The following is a 16,460-nucleotide window of genomic DNA, read 5'->3' as shown; positions in this document are numbered from 1 at the left end:
CCTCTCTGCCTCCATGCATCTTAAGTTGCCAGAAATGATACTTAATCACACGGAAGTTTAACACTTTCGAAGATAATGTGTGAGAGACAAGGTCAAAATCCTTTTCTGCCTTTCTGTCCACAGCACTCCAGTTGAAAGAGCCTTGCTGGGAAACCCCACTTCCGCTGCACCTGCCCTCTGGGCACCCCGGAGTGTGCCAGCAGAGCCGTGGCAGATCCATCACCCCGAGGAAACACAAGATGAGTTTCCTTCCAGAGAGGCAGTATGCCTCAGAACAGTCATACTATCGAGAAGTGACGAACTGGTGACTCATGTAAGCCCCTCCAACAGAGGGACTTGCTGGAAAAGATGCTTTACAAGAAATTAAATTGTCCTCTCTTGTGCAAAAGTTCCCATCTCCTTGAAATCAGTGAAGCTGGGCTTCTAGAACATTACAGGAGCCTCCGGCATCACTGGGGTGACCCCCTTAGGAGGGCACCACTTTGGGGCTACTCAGGTTATCCTCCCTCAGAACAGTAGGGTTTGGAATCAGAAGCTCTCACTTCCAGGGAAGGGAAATGGAATCAGACTCTGTGTTTTGATGGTGCATAAAGAAAAGCTTCCAGTTCCCCTGAACGCACTAGGACTTAAAATGAGGAGAGCAGGATTACAGTCTGACTGTACTCTGAATCTGCCGTGACAAGGCCAAATTCCATCTTTTGGTCTCTGTCAAACAAGGGTTTGAATTTTAAGATGACTTCTACTTGTCACTGCTCAAACATCAACCAAGCTGTGGTATCATCCTCTTACTAAATGTACGGTAGGCCCGGGTGTCATAGAAGGCACAGACCCCAAGGAGCTTCCCACATGATTAAGGACGTAGAAAACACATCTACACAAAGGACCCAGTAATACAATGTGGGGCAGATTTGGTATTTCATAGTACAGGCAAAAACCTCTTGAGAATGGGAAAAATCAGTGAAAGCAAAAGATCAGGGAATGCTTCATAAAGGGGAAGTGACCTGAACTGTGCCTTGAACGATTCATAGGATTTGGATAGAGGGAGGCAATGGAAGGCAGCTCTGCAGGAGAGGGAAATAAAGCCAGAGAGGGGAGCAGTCAGAAGGCACATGAGGAAGCAATGAGAAGAGTTTAGCTAGAGGGGCACCTGAGTGGTTCAGTCGGTTAAGTGTCCAACCCTGGATTTCTGCTCAGGTCATGATCTCAGGTTTGTGCGATCAAGCCCCCTATTGTTGGGCTCCATGCTGGGTATGGAGCCTGCTTAAGATTCTCTCTCCTTTTCCCTCTGCCCCTCCTCACTGCCCCCCAACCCACCCTGATTGCTCACCTGTTCTTTCTCTGTCTCTCTCTCTCTAAAAATTTTTTTAAAAGGAGTTTAGCTACAACAGTGTTTGTTTTGACAAGCCTTGGGATAGGAAGATAGAAAGACAGACTGGCAGATGGCAGAAAATGGAGGGATCAGAGAGAAGTTCGTAAAGCGGACCTGGAAGTCGAACCACACATGTATTCTTCAGAAGGTCTCAAACCCTCATCAGTGGGATGCCCCAACCCCCCGAGTCTGTGACTGGGATTGTATTAGGCTGCCTGGTTTCTCCGCTCTTCCTTTTTGGCGTCTTCTAAGAGAAGATATTTGACAGACAGGAATAGCCCGTGCAGCTAGTTCAACTAGTTCTGCCCAACAGAACTCTCTGCCGTGATGGAAATGTCCTGTATCTGCACTGTCCAGTAGAGTCACATGTGGTTACTGAGCCGTTGACACATGACTGGTGTGACTGGAGAACAGAATTTTTAGTTTTACTTGGTTAGGGGCTAAGATGCTGGACCATGAAGCCTGAGATGGCAGGAAAGGCCGAAAGTCCATTAGCTCATAAATTCCTTGCAATTAATTCAAAGAATCTATACTTCAAGAAGTTTACATAAATGCAACTCTTTCCTGTTTCTTTATACATTGCCAATCACAAGGCAGGGGAAGATGTATGAATGGTCTTTTCCATGAAATCAAGGAAGGATCACAATTACAGTGTAATTCCTCTATCCATCTACCTTTAAGATTCATTTGGCCAGTTCCATTCCAGCAGAATCTGAAGCAGGCACAATATAACTTGGGCATTATATGCTGTCAACATTACATCTAGTTTTAAACTTTACATTTATTGGAAAAGAAAACACAAATTCTCCCAACCCTTCTCCAGTCGAGGGCCCAATTTTGGTCTTAAACTCCATTTACATAACACGGAGGCACCTAGTACGGAAATGGGCATCTAATAGGAAAGACCAGTATGTAAAAAGTATATCCATCCATCCGATCATTGTCCATCCTTCTACCCGTCCACTCATCCATCCACCTGTCTTTTCATCTGTCCGTCCATCCACACATCGTCATCCCCTGAATGCATTCACAGAAAGGTTTTTCTCACATTGACTCAAACAGGGAGAGCTTTATAGAGAGGAAGAGATAAACTGGTGACTGTATGAGATATTTTAAAGAATATGCTTTCCGATGAATTCTGAAAAAGGAGAAGAATGAGAAGAAAAGTATGGTTTGAGAATGAGAAGAAGAAAGTATGGTTATGGAATGAGAAGAAGAAAGTATGATTAAAAGTAATTAATCAGTGTTTACTGATCACCCATTTGGAGCCAAGGAATCATGTGAGGCGCTGTGGAAGATAGAAGAATATATAAAAAAATTTCCACCCTCAGCATCCTTTTTTTTTTAAGATTTTATTTGCCAGAGAAAGAGTGGGTGCACACAAGCAGGGGGAGCAGCAGGCAGAGGGAGAGAGAGAAGCAGGCCCCCCACTGAAGAGGTAGCTTGATGTGGCGCTTGATCTCAGGACCCTGGAATCATGACCTGAGCTGGAGGCGGAAGCTTAACCCACTGAGCCACCCAGGCGCCCCTGCCCTCAGCATTAATAACCTACTTGAAAAGTTAATGCAGTGAATATATGAAAGGCTAAAAAGAGACAAATGAGTGAAATACTTCCAAAGAGCAAAAGGAAAGAAGTCATAAGGTAATTCATGTCTCAGATAATAAGCTTTATGTTTGGGGGAGTGCTAGGAACTCGGGGCTAGAATGGTCCAATTTAGGGTTTTAAGGAGGAAGATTGAACCATATTCTGAATGATGGGCAAGATGATAGATAAGAAAAAATTTGGAGGGACCTTAGAAATAAGCTAGCTCAACTCTCTTTACAGGTGATTCAACTTAAGGTCAGAGAGCTAAGTGACTCAATCCGACTCCTTTCAGTGAGGAATAATGGCAGCAAATAGCCTAAAATGCAGGACCATTGATGCCCATTCCAAGCCCGTAGGTCACATGGGGAGTAGCGTCTTCTATGCAGGGAAGGAGAAAGCGTTCTGGAGAGTGGGCGCGACACAGCATCCGCAAAGGAACCAAAGCCAGGAATTCAGTCTGAGGTATGAGGACATCGGTGCGAGTCTAGGGGAAGAAAGCATGGAAGGAGAGGGAAGGCAGGGACCAGAAGTGAAGGGGTTGAATGTAAATCTGCAATTGGCTAACTGTGTGAACCCCAGATTCTGGTTTCTGGGACTGCCTTGAAGTCTCCCTCTGACACGGTGGCAGGAGCACAGACTTTTCCAGAAAACTGTTATTCCCTTCAGAGTAACAAAGATTCAAGTTGGTCTGGGGGGAGGGAGGACTGCAGCAGGGAGGTGGGGATGAGTCCCAGCGCTGCAGGCGAACCTACAGGGGCAGGGAGGCCTGACTCCACTGACTTTCCCACCTCGGCACCCCCCGAGGCTGTAGATTGAGGGTGGGGGCTGATCATCCCATTTGGAGGGTCTGCTGGTTCATCCTTCTACCTCGCCGTCAAACACAGACTAGCACTTTAGAAAACTCTTTGACAATGCTTACTAAACAAATATGTGTCCCCTATGATCCAGCAGGTCCATTCCCTGGCTCAAGCCCAAGAGAAATAAACACGTATGTTCCCCAAAAGTCATGAATAAGAACACCGAGAGTGGGTTATTATGGAAACAACCCAATGTCCATCAGTATTCGGATGGATACAGAAACGGAGGCATATTCCTACAGCGGAATGCCACACAAGAGTTAAGAAGAAACCATTGCGGTGCGCACCCACACAGGTGACTCTCTCAGACATGATAAGCCTAAGAACCATGATGCCCTTTATATGCAGTTAAAGAACGGGCAAAAATAATCTGTGTTAACTGAACTCCGAAGAGTGACTGCTCCTCTCTGGGGGTGGGCATTCACTGGAACAAGGCGCAGAAGAAACTCCTGGGGGGCTGGAAGTGGACTGTATCTCCATCTGGGTGGCGGTTATGTGGTTACGAAGACATAAGTAAAAACCCCATTGAGCTATACACTTGTTCACGTTACTGTATATAGATAGTAACTTGTTGAGAAAAAAGGAGTATGTGTGTCTCTGATTGCCCTGCCATCCTCATGAGGTTATTATAAGACCCTGATAGCTTGTAAAAATGAGATTCAATGGATAAGTACAAGTTTACATGATTTTTTTTTAAGATTTTATTTATTTATTTGTCAGAGAGAGAGAGACAGAGAGAGAAAAAGATCACAAGTAGGCAGAGGGAGAGGCAGGCTCCCTGCCGAGCAAGGAGCCCGATATGGGACTTGATCCCAGAACGCTGGGATCATGACCTGAGCCGAAGGCAGCCGCTTAACCAACTGAGCCACTCAGGTGTCCCAGGCTTACCTGATTTAACTAGCTCAGTACTTACTCTTGTCGAAATTGATTACACGCACTACCTGTGATTCACGGGACTCATCAGCTTTTTAAAACCTCAGCAAAGCACAGAAAGGTACAGGGAAGCTTCTAGTAGGGGAAGGACACGCAGACTCTAAACTTGCTGAGAACACACGGGAGCTGGCAAAGGCTGCAACCAGGCTTTGGAAAGAGCCTTTCTGCCCGCCGGGAACTCGGTCTGCTCGGCAACTCGGGAAGGGGTCCCCGGCAGCGGCCTCTTTACATTCCGAAGCCTCGCCTTCCTCTCTGTCCCCCGACCCTGGCCCAAGAAGCTGGTAAACACCTTCTATACCACTGTACCCACCAGCCCGGAGTCCAGAATCTTACCCTCCCATCAGGAAAATTTGCCACTATCCCGAGATGCCCTTAGCATCTGTGGAATGAGCCACGGACCTTCTGCCTGCTTGAGTCTGGCTGGCCCAGGACAACCGGTGAGGCTGCCTGTGGCCACGAGTACCTGGTGGGCCAAAGTTCGGGGGACAGCCAGCTTGGGGGGGGCAGTGGAGAATGGGAATGGAGGAAGCCCCTCTGGCCCGTACGATGTGCAAACCTTGCCTCAGGGCTCTCATTTTTCCAGCTTTGAAAATGAACAGTGTACTTCAGGCAGCTAAGTATAAACATGTGTCTATAAATACTGATAACACTATCTTTATTCGTCCGTTACTTGACAAAGCCAGATCACCGGGGGACTGTTTGCTCCCCTATAAAATGAAAATCCACTACCGTCTGTGTTAAAATGTGGGAGTTTTCTTTCAGAGCATAAACTTTCGAGAGCTGCTTCTATGCCTTTCCTGGTACATGCTCAGATCCTCATACGTCTTTAACAGCATCACATACAGAGCATTTTCGAATCAAAGCTTAAGAGTCTCTGGTTCATTGTTCCAGTTTTTCTTAATTTGACCGTATGCTCCGTGATGTTTCTGGAGTCTATACATTACTGGGTCCAGTTTCTAGAGCTCAGAAGCATGTTAGATCTAGGCACCAATGTGTGCAAACAACCTGCAGATATTTCCCGACTGGTTCACTCAAGCAAGTGTTTTTTACAAAATAGACGCGTGGTACATGTTCGAGGAATGAATATGAATCTTTAAGAATGAATAAATGTGAATTTTTAACCAACACGTTCACACAAGAAATGCAGTTCACAGATAGAGTGTTGCCCAGAAAGAAATGCTGGACTCCCTCCCCTACCGACCCCTCTCCCCAAAGGCACTGTATGTGTAAGTACATCAATAAAGATAGTAAAATTCAAAATCAAACTTGAATGGAACTTTCTCAAGGGGGAAAAAATCCACATAATGCTTGATTTCACTGAAGGGACACTTACAAAAATCAGCTTTCTGGTTACAGAGAGCCAAATACAAAATCAGCTATGAGAAAAGTTAAATGGTCTGAGGAAACTAAATTTCAAAGAAATGCTGCTATTTTCTCCTCTTGTTTATTTCTGAAAGAATATTTTGAGGAAGAGGGGCGCCTGGGTGGCTCAGTGGGTTAAAGCCTCTGCCTTTCGCTCAGGTCATGATCCCGGGGTCCTGGGATCGAGCCCCGCATCGGGCTCTCTGCTTGGCAGGGAGCCTGCTTCCTCTTCTCTCTGTCTCTGCCTGCCTCTCTCCCTACTTGTGATTTCTGTCAAATAAATAAATAAAATCTTAAAAAAAAAAAAAAAGAATATTTTGAGGAAGAAATTCAGTGGGACTTTTCTATTCTCTGAAGCCTTTGAATTACTTCTAAGAAATGTTTGCCTGGGATGTAAACTCTATTAGGTGTGATTTTTTTTTTCCTCACCAATTAATTTTGCAGGGAGGGAGAATGTAGGAAAAAGCAATGCTAAACCGATTTGTCTCCAGAAAATACATGTCAATCTTACGCTCAGAGATTTTTTTTTTTCATTTGTCCCCTTTTGTCCCACAACCCCCTCACTTTTCTTTCTTAAGCTGACATGTCAAACTCAAGAAGTAATCCCCAGAACAACGTGCCTGGAAGGGAAACTGAGTTTGAGTGAAACTTCCTTTGTGCAAACAGCTCTGCCTGCCCCAAGCGGGTGGCTCATTTCCCAAGGCATCTGCTACCCCCAAAGAGAAGGTGACTTTCCTCCAGAACTCACCTGTCCGCCGAGAGAGCCGTGAGCGTGAAGACAGACACCCCCACCGAGGTGAGCTGTATGAATGGGATCAGTTTGCAGCCAATCCTGCCAAACAGCCATCTGTCGGCCAGGTACCTGCTGGCGTCCACGGGAGCACACGTTACCAGGAGGAGCAGGTCTCCCAAGGCCAGACTGGAGATGAACAGGTTGGGCACATTCCGCATGGCCTTGACCGTACAGAAGATCTTGATCAGGGTGACGTTGCCGATGAGGCCTATCAGAATGATGACCCCATAGATGGCAGGGATGACATAGAAGACCCCTGGGTGGAACCAGTCGTCGTTCACGGGTAGATCTGCACTGTGATTGGAGATGTTGCAGTACGAGAAGTGCTCCACTTCCAAGTTCAAAAGCAAGCAATCATTCAGAGCCATCCTCTAGGTTCTTTCCCACCTGAAAAGGGCTCTCAGATGCTGTTGCTTAACTCTGATTTTGTAGTTGGGCGAAGATGAGGCTAAAATCTAGGTTGGGCTCTTTATCTTCCTTGACACAGATACTCTGAGGACACATGCACTGTGGCATTCAGAAGGGTCTGGTGCTATTTTGATGCTGGTCCTGCTCTGTCCTCACATGGCCAACGGAATACATGTCTAAATTCAGTAAGTTACAACCAAACGACAACAAAAGTCAGCCGGAATTAAACCCACTCTGTGTCAACTCCTTCTACCTCCATTCTAGGCTGAGTCTCTCTGGCTGCAGTTTACTAGGAACTTTTGGCCGGCTCTTTTCATACGGCATGTCCTATCCTTCCTGATATTTCGAACCTGAAGGTTTAAAGTGGGTAGAAAAAAAACTGCACTGAGAAGCCCTCCAATCCTCTAGGCAGGATGCTGTGCACGTCACTGACTTCACCAGCAAACAGCAGCGGCGCTGAACCGGGGCTCTGCGGGGGGAACCAGGGCTACTTATAGACAGAGAATGCCAGCCCCCTGCTGGACACTTCCATCACTGCCCGGCAGCCGGCTCTTCCCGGATGGGAACCGGCCCGCAGACTCCATCCCGCAGATGTCCTGGGCCTCTCATTTCGGATGTGGCACCCTCTGAAAGGCACCGCAAACCTTGCTCATGCTGAACCCATGAATCCAGATAGAACTCATAGCCCCATTTCTCATCTCTTCCAGTACGTTAGAATGGCATGTTCAAGTTGCTATAAAATGCGGTCTGTATCTGAATTAAATGCACACGGACGCACCCGGAATGCCCATGTGGGAGCTGTCCCACCAGCCTTCCCCAGGGCTCTTTGAAGGCGGGCGGTCACTGAGGGAAAAAAATGGGCATGGGGTTTGTGCCTTAAACCTTCAGTAACTGACGTCTGGGAGGGCCGAAGCAGAACACACACACACACACACACACACACACACACACACGCACGCACACACGCTTTTCCCCATAGATTTGCCAGGCCATTATTGTTCCCTTTACCAGGGAGAAATAAAATCGGGAGCTGGCTGCATTCTCAAATCTCAAAGATCAGTAGTCTTTTCTAGAAAAATGGGATTTTTCTCACTGGACCTAAAAATTACATCAACTGGCATTTTGATGCAGTTACTTGCAAATTTTTATCGACTGCCTGCCATGTTTTGTAGCAACTTTCCTCTTAAGCCCTGAGTGGGAAATGAACTGAAAAGGGCTTACAGGTAGAATACCAAGGAATGGGGGGACTGGTAAGATATACCTCAGAGTTGCCTGGGGGCGAGAAAAGGCTCTGCAGAGGAGGTAACGAGTTTTGAGTTTGGACCTTTAGCCAACAACTCACACAGATGTGACCAGGGTTTATCTTCAAGACTTCGGAGAAGCCTGATCTCCCAGGAATATCACAGGAAGCCAGTTACTGACAGGTTCTGCCATTGAAGGTTTGGCTTTTTGGGATCCATAAGGAGTAAAGAACACTTATCACCAGGCCAGAGGCCACCCAAAAAGCCTCCAAGCTTGTTGTCATGGTAATTTCCAACAGCCGGGCCAGTGACAACACTGAGATGGCCGCCACGCTCTTCCACAAATCCAAAGGGCCTGTGCTCCCCTCCGCCAGCCGTAGAGAATCTGACTGCGCATGCCTGGAGTGGGAAGAGCTGCTCAGGGGAGATCAGTATCACCAGTAATGAGTCAATAACCACGAGCCTGGTAGTGTTGATTACTTGCTAGCACTAAACCTTCATCATGCTCTAGATGGCTTCTGGGCTTCGATCTGGCCTTCTTCACCTACTGCCCTGGCAAACGACGTAGGCAAATTAAATGACTTGGTGTCTTCAACTTCAAGCTCCTAATCTGAAAAGAGGGGATAATTTGTGAAGTTAACTGAAAATATCCATGTGAAGATTTCACAGCGTTTGGCACATAGGAAGTGCTCAATTAATATTAGCTGCTCTTACTATAAAACTGTTGTTCTTGTTGTGATTGAGAGAGATTAGTGTTGTGGTTTTACTCTGGAAAAGCCCAATAAAGTCAGAAGAGGGATCGATCGACCTTGCATTAATTGGCAGAAGGGCCTACTCATACAGGTGAGTCAGCAGCTTCTCCATTTATGTGAAAGACATCGATCCCACGTCTGCCAGTTTTCAGGTACCATGCAAGAGCCTGAGAGAGAGAATATTAAGATACATGTTCTTATAAGATCTATCATGATCCCAGCTACTCTAGCTCATAGTCACAGGACCTGGTTTCAAAGAATAATGCAAGAAGGGTTTTCATGCAGATTTTGCAAATGCTTCTGTTTGTTTTATACTGAATTAATAACTTTGCTTCTTGAAATTGCTATGGTGGCTTTCTTCTCTGGTCATTTACCTTTCTTCCTCTCAATGACAATGACTGCTTCTAGCATTTGTTTTTGGTCATCATTACTGGAGGGATAGCCTCGTGTGAATTATGCCAAAACTCAGAGGAATTCGCCACTTGTGGACTGGGAGAATTAGTGAGATGTCAGACCACCCAGGGTAATCCTGAAGATTTCAAAACTGGCACCTGGCTATAATATTATATTAAACCAGCTATCTCTGGGCCTTTTGATCTTCTGAAAAATTCCTTGAGTATTGTTTTAACAGAAATAAACTCCATCTTAAAAAAAAAAGTGGCAGCAATTCAGAACCCATTCCCTTCCCAGAATGAAGCCACTACCTTTTCTCCAGAGGTGACATTTGATCTTAAAGGTTGAGTGACTGTGTGGCAGGGCCTCTTGAACAAAGAAAATAGTATGTGCCTAGAACAGAGGCATAGGAGAAAGAGCATGGCAGTGGGCAGGGGACAGCTTTAGGTCCAGGAAAGTCACCTGGACTGGAAGAGAGGGGTTGGGGAACTAGCTAGAGGCAGGTTTGGGTGACGTCATGATAGATCATGTATTCTTGTTAGGCTTGGTCCAGAGAGCATAGTTTTGGTTTAGAAAGAGGACTCCTGGAGGGGCGCCTGGGTGGCTCAGTCGGTTAAGCATCTGCCTTCCGCTTAAGTCATGATCCTGCACTCCTGGAATCAAGCCCCGCACCAGGATCCCTGCTCCATGGAAAGTCCGCTCCTCTCTCTCCCCCTGCCTGCCGTGCCCTCTCTGTGTGCTCTCTAGCTGTATCTCTCTGTGTCAAATAAATAAATAAATAAAATCTTAAAAAAAAAAAAAAAAAAAAAAGAAGACTCCTGGATGTTGTTTCTCTGTCTTTAGACATCCCAGGATGCTGAGTCGTCCTTATTTCTTTTTTTTTTTTTTCTTCCTTATTTCTTAATTCCAACTGAGCCAGAAGTGTTTCTTCCCAAGTAAGTTAAGTGGATGCTGGTAGATTCTGATTTCTCACAGCTGGTGTTAGCCTTACGTGTTCCGTGGCACTGGAGGCTGTTCTAATCATATTTTAGGAGTAAAGATATACTGAGGTACAACACCTCATGTTTTCCTGGCACAAGGATGTTTACAAAAGCTAATTAGAAAATTTTGATGTCATTTCAACTAATTAGCTGTAATGACTCTCTCCATCCCTACCATTATGTGTCACCTTCTGGCAGATCACCAGACATACTCAGATATTTGCTTAGCATTTCATTTAATGGTGAACATGAGATGCTTTTGATTTATGAAAATAACACAGAACAAATATAAGACAAAGTCCCTGTCCCCAGGGACTTGTTTCCAGATAGGACTGAAGTGTGACTCAGCATCCTTTCTTATGTGTCAGGACAGGGTGTCACTTCTATTTCAGTCAAGAGAGTCACATTTTCCATTCTTCCAGAAAAGTGTGTTTCCCATGGGACTTGAATATGGGGGTGGAGGCAGTGACTTGGTAGAATTTGGGAGGACGATTGGACTTGACAGGGCTAAAGAGAGTGGAGACAGTCTCTTCCTACCAGCTGTGCACGTACCAGTTTGTCTTCCAGTAGTTGGCATTCTTGGTGGAATGACAATGAACATACACAGATAAGACAGACTAATTCTAGAGTGGGTAGAATTTACAGGTGGAGCCGGAGTAAAGAGGAGGGAATGCTTTGGGTCTTTTTAAGAGATAGCCTGCCTAGAACAAAGGTTTGGAGGGGGCTAATTAATGAAAAATAAAGGAGATTGGATCCGTTGGGGAAGACTGTATTTAAGACTTCAGTTTGGACTTTAGTCTGTAAGACACTGGTTCTTAAAAAATCATTAAGACTGCCTGGGGTGCTTCTTAAAAATATAGATTCTAAGACCCTACCCAAGACCTACTGAGTCAGAATCTCTAGAGGTGAAACACAAGAATCAGTATTTTTCATGACCTCTGCAGAGGATTTGAGCACTGTCCTATGCTGGAGACCAATGATGCTGGTGGTGTGAGATCCAGAAAGCCTGGCAATTGGACAGCACTTGTGTTTTCCCCTTTGTGGAGGAAGAAGTTGAGTGAGGAAGCACATTTAGGAGAGGGTTGCTATGAGCCCTTGCTACTGAGTGTGGCCCTGGAGCCAGCAGCATTGGTGTTACCCAGGAGCTTGTTAGAAATACAGAATCTCGGGCACCACGCCAGCCCTCCTGGATCATAATCTGCATTTTAACAAGATCCTCAGGTTTTCATGTGGACATTGTAATAGTCTGAGAAGTGATGATCTAAATGTTAGGCAGATATGGCAGAAAGCGTTAAGAAACCAGGCAGATAGGAAACTGGAATCTCAAATTCAGAACGGAGCCAGCAATTGGACCAATCTGAAGCTAATGAAGAGCTACGGAACTGAGGCTTTTTGATATCCCTGATAGTGGCTGGGAACCGTCCCAGACTGAGCAGCAGATGAGCTCTTTTTGACACAATACAGGGGTAAGAAGGTCATTACAAATATAGGGAAAATAGGCAACCAAGAAGCCAAAGGCGGTGAATTTTTCTCCATAGGCTCATGACTCATAGAATAAAGAGCAAGGGCAAGGAAGAAGCTACGTGGAGAAAAATGCTAAATCTGGTTTCAGGTATACTGAGTTCACTAGCTGAACAAGGGAAAGTAAGGAAGTCAACAGAAATGAGAACTGAAGTCAAAGAGGTAAATAATTAAGAGGACTTCCTGAGAACTAGCACACTGAATATCAAAGAGTACAAATGTATAGAAAAGGACTTGCCAAGAATCAAGTAAAGTCAGGGTTCAAGGACAAGGTCATGTGGTGAAAGTCAGTGGGTACTGAACATAACTTCAATGTCATTCAGTGGCAGCACCACGGAGAAGCTGCTGAAAGTTGCAGCAACCCTTGCTTGAGAAGAATCAGAGATGTCACATTTTAGTGCGGCAGCAAGAACAAAAGAGACGGGTGACTATATCCAGATCCTGAAAGCTTGGGATCGTTTCAAGTTCCCTTCTCTTTTCTTAGCATTCTGTGACTTTTCATGGGGCTTGGAAACTTGGAAGAGCAATGGGGGCAGTCTTCTGAAAGAAAGCCAAGTTTCACTTTGAGCCACGTGAAACTGTGGGAGGAAATGTGGTTTCCCAGAGAAAGCCTAAGGTAGAAAATCAAACTTCCAGTCAGAGTCACGTCTAAGAGGGCACCTGATACGGTAGTTTGAAAATATATCTATCAGTTCTTGGTACTTTTTCCCTCAAGAGGTGAAGATTAATTTCCTTCCCCATGAGTGTGAGCTGCACTTAGGGACTGGCCTCTAACAAACAGAATGAGGCAGCAATGATAGTGTGTCCCTTCCAAAATTAGATGACAAAGGATGTTGCTGCTTCCTCTGTGCACGCTCTCTGAATCACTTGCTCTGAAGGAAGTCAGCCACTGTGTCATGAGGACGGTCAAATGGCCCTATGGATAGGTGCACTGGGTGATGAACTGAGGCCTCCTGTCTACGGCTATGTGAGTCTTGGAATTGGATCCTCCAGCCCCAGTCGAGCCTTCAGATGACTGCAGTCCTGGCTGCCATCTTGACTACAACCTCCAGAGATGCTTGGAGCCAGAACCACCCAGTCAAGCTACAGCCAAACTCCTGACCCATGAAACTGTGAGTTAATAAATGTTTTTCCTTTTACTCCACTGTGTTACAGTAATTTGTTATGCAGCAATAGGTAATACCTGGCAAGTAGAATGGAGGAAGAAGGTGAGAAAAGAAAAACACCAAAAAGACGAAACAAAACAAAACAGAAAAGAAATACCAGAAAAGGCAAGTGCTAGAAACCTGAATTGAACCTTGAGTGGTAAGGCAGAGTATGAGGGGGGAAAAATACGATTGAATCTAGGAAAGTTATAGAGACTAAAATCCACTTGTTATTCAGTAACACCAAAACTTCTTTTCTGGATGAAATAGATGGATTTTTAAAATATTGTGAATGAGCTGATCTTTCTAATCTAGCCACCATATACCTGGAAATTAGACAACTTATATTCTATTCCCCTCTTTTCTCAGTGAGCTTGGGCAAATCAAATTAATTCAATGAACATGATTTGCCACTGAACTGTTCTGTGCCATTAATTCTCCCTCTGTTAGATACAGGGGCATTTTCCCCTTACCTATAACTCCAGGATCGCCTGAGGTATTAATACCACCCAGTGGCACCCAATGCAGTGGAGAGTGACAGCTTCCTTCAGTGGCAGCTTCCTTCTACCCTCAGTCATCTCTCTTTCCAGCTATTTCTTCCTTTCTTCCAGGAGAATCCAATCAGTATAGCCCCCAAATCCCTAAAACACATCCCTGTATTATCCCCACCCCACCCCCATAACAGATCTGATGAGATAAACATTACTGGGAGGGATTCCTTTGTAAACATTTTATTTTGAAATAACTTTAGGTTTACAGAAATTTGCAATAACGGTACGAAGAGTTCCCATATACCCTTCCCCCAGTTTCCTCTATTGTCGATGTCTACAAAACTAAGAAATTAGCATGGGTACAGTAAGGCTATCTGAACTACAGACTTTACTCAGATTGCACCAGTCTATCACTGTCATTCTCTGTTCCAGTATCCAGTTCAAGATGCCACACTCTATTCAGTCCTTATGATTCTTTAGTTTCCTCTTTTCTGTGACACTTCCTCCAGCTTTCTTGTTTCTCATGACCTTGACACTTTTGAAGAGCACTCACTAGTCGGGTATTGTGTAGAGCATGCCTCCATTTGGATTTGTCTGATGTCTTTTCATTATAAGACAGGAAAGAGAAACCACAGAGAGTAGGTGCTCTTCTCATCACATTATATCTGAGAGTATGTCTTTGTTGCTGCTGTAACAAATTACCATGAATTTAGTGGCTAAAAGTGACAGAAATTTATCCTCTTATCATTCTGAAGGCCAGAAGTCTGAAATGAGTCTTACAGGGCTAAAATCAATGTTGGCAGGCCTGCTTCCTTTGGAAGGCTCCAGGGAGAGTTGTTCCTTGTTTCTGCCAGCCTCTAGAGGCTCCCAGCATTCTTTGGCCGTGGAGTGGAGTGGTACAGCACTCCAGTCTCTACTTCTGTCATCACGTTGTGTTCTCTTCTTCCATAGTCAGATCTCTCTCTGCCTCCCTCTTATAAGGTAAGCAGGGGGAGCGGCAGACAGAGGGAGAGGAGAAGCAGACTCCCAGGGAGCAGGGAGCCCAATGCAGGAGTTGATCCCAGGATCCCAGGATCATGATCTGAGCCAAAGGCAGACACTTAACCAACTGAGCCACCTAGTGCCCCTATAAGGACTCTTAAGATTACATTGGGCTCACCCAGATAATCCAGGATAATTTCCCCATCCCAACTGCAACTGCAAAGTCCCTTTTGTCACATAAGTTTTGCCATATAACACAGTCACAGGATCCAGGGATCAGAAATTGGATATCATCGGGGGCCATTATTCAGCCGACCACAGGCTATGTGATATCTACATGACTTATCAGCGGTGATGTTAACCTTGATCACTTAGTTAAGGTGGTACCTATCAGGATTCTCCACTGTAGAGTTATTATTTGGGGGGAAAGGTTCCTTTTGGTGACCAGAAGTATGACTGTGCTCAGATCTGAAGTAATGATGTTGATACCATGTAGCCATTCAACACCACTTACATGAAGCGCCCTACCCCACCAGACCCAGTTCTAGGCCCTGCAATGGTCCCTACTCTCAGGGAGCCAACTGCCTAATGAGGACAACACTTTCAATTTCTTAAAGAAAGCTAATTTGTAAATATAAACAAGCTTTCATTTTAAATAATCTGGACACTGCTTGGGTGATGACCTTTGATTATAGAGAGTTTCAGGTCATATGAAAATGGTAACTAATTTCCTTATTGTTTCTGAAATACAGTTGGACTTTCTGTGACTATTTCCCACTATTACAAGCTCCCATGGATTTTCTTCCCGAAGGTGGAGTATTATCTCAAAGGCAAACCAATAAAAATGCCATCAGGTTTCTCATGAGAAAGGCTGGTTTTTATTATGTTTCCAGCCAGCTTTATGGGACAGAAAAAGTTGGGATGCACCCCCAGACTCTGGGTACTCGCATAACTAAAGTGAATTTCCACCCCTCACATTTCACCCTTTTTCTCTGGCCTGTTAAATGATACACCATGTTCTTCTCTAAGGAAGATGCGAGGAAACAGGATTACCCATAGATTTTTCTCCAGACGCCACTGTAGCTCTTCAAACGCAGACTGGTTCAATGGAAACTCACCACCCAGTATAAAAACTTGGTTATTTTTTACTGCTTGAAGGAAGTTCGCCTTAAATTAACTCCAAGTCATGTCTGAAATATATATGCCACCCCAGGTTCTTCAAGTCACATACTCATGAAATAGAATTGAGAAGTACACGGGAGTTTATCAGTCACATACTGCAGAATTCAAACTTCCCCTTGACCTACCACGATGTATCAGAGGCAGAGGCTTATTCAAACTGCTTATTAGCTGCCTGGCTTTGATGAGATCACTTTTAAATTCTCGATGCTTCCATGTTTCTTCATATAGAAAAGGGATTTAGATGGCATTAAAGTTTTCCAGCTTTATCTCAGAGAGTTGTTGCGGATTCAAATGAAGTAACAAATAGGAAGGCACTTAGTAAGGTATAAATTCCTAAACAATTTCAAGTTACTGCATAGTAAATTACTGGTAATTTTCGAGGTGTGATAATAGTATTCTAGTTATGGTTTTTTAAAGTCCATATCTTTTAGAGCAGGGATGGGGCAGCTTATCAAACTTTTTCTTAG

At 44.8% G+C, this 16,460-nt stretch overlaps 1 protein-coding gene across 1 annotated transcript in view; it reads right to left on the bottom strand.

Annotated features, from left to right (window-relative positions):
* The window catches only part of GRPR (gastrin releasing peptide receptor), a 31,234-nt gene extending 23,618 nt beyond the window's left edge, over positions 1-7,616 (bottom strand). The window contains exon 1 of the mRNA XM_045995855.1: positions 6,855-7,616. Within this exon, the coding sequence (XP_045851811.1) occupies positions 6,855-7,267 (413 nt within the window). The 5' untranslated portion in view covers positions 7,268-7,616. The remainder of the gene's footprint in view (positions 1-6,854) is intronic.
* Positions 7,617-16,460: the final 8,844 nt, after the last annotated feature.

The sequence above is a fragment of the Meles meles genome, chromosome X (genome assembly GCF_922984935.1).
Source record: "Meles meles chromosome X, mMelMel3.1 paternal haplotype, whole genome shotgun sequence".
In the NCBI taxonomy this organism is placed as follows: domain Eukaryota; kingdom Metazoa; phylum Chordata; class Mammalia; order Carnivora; family Mustelidae; genus Meles; species Meles meles.
Note: the sequence above shows the minus strand (reverse complement) of the source record. Positions and strands in the feature narration are given on the sequence as shown.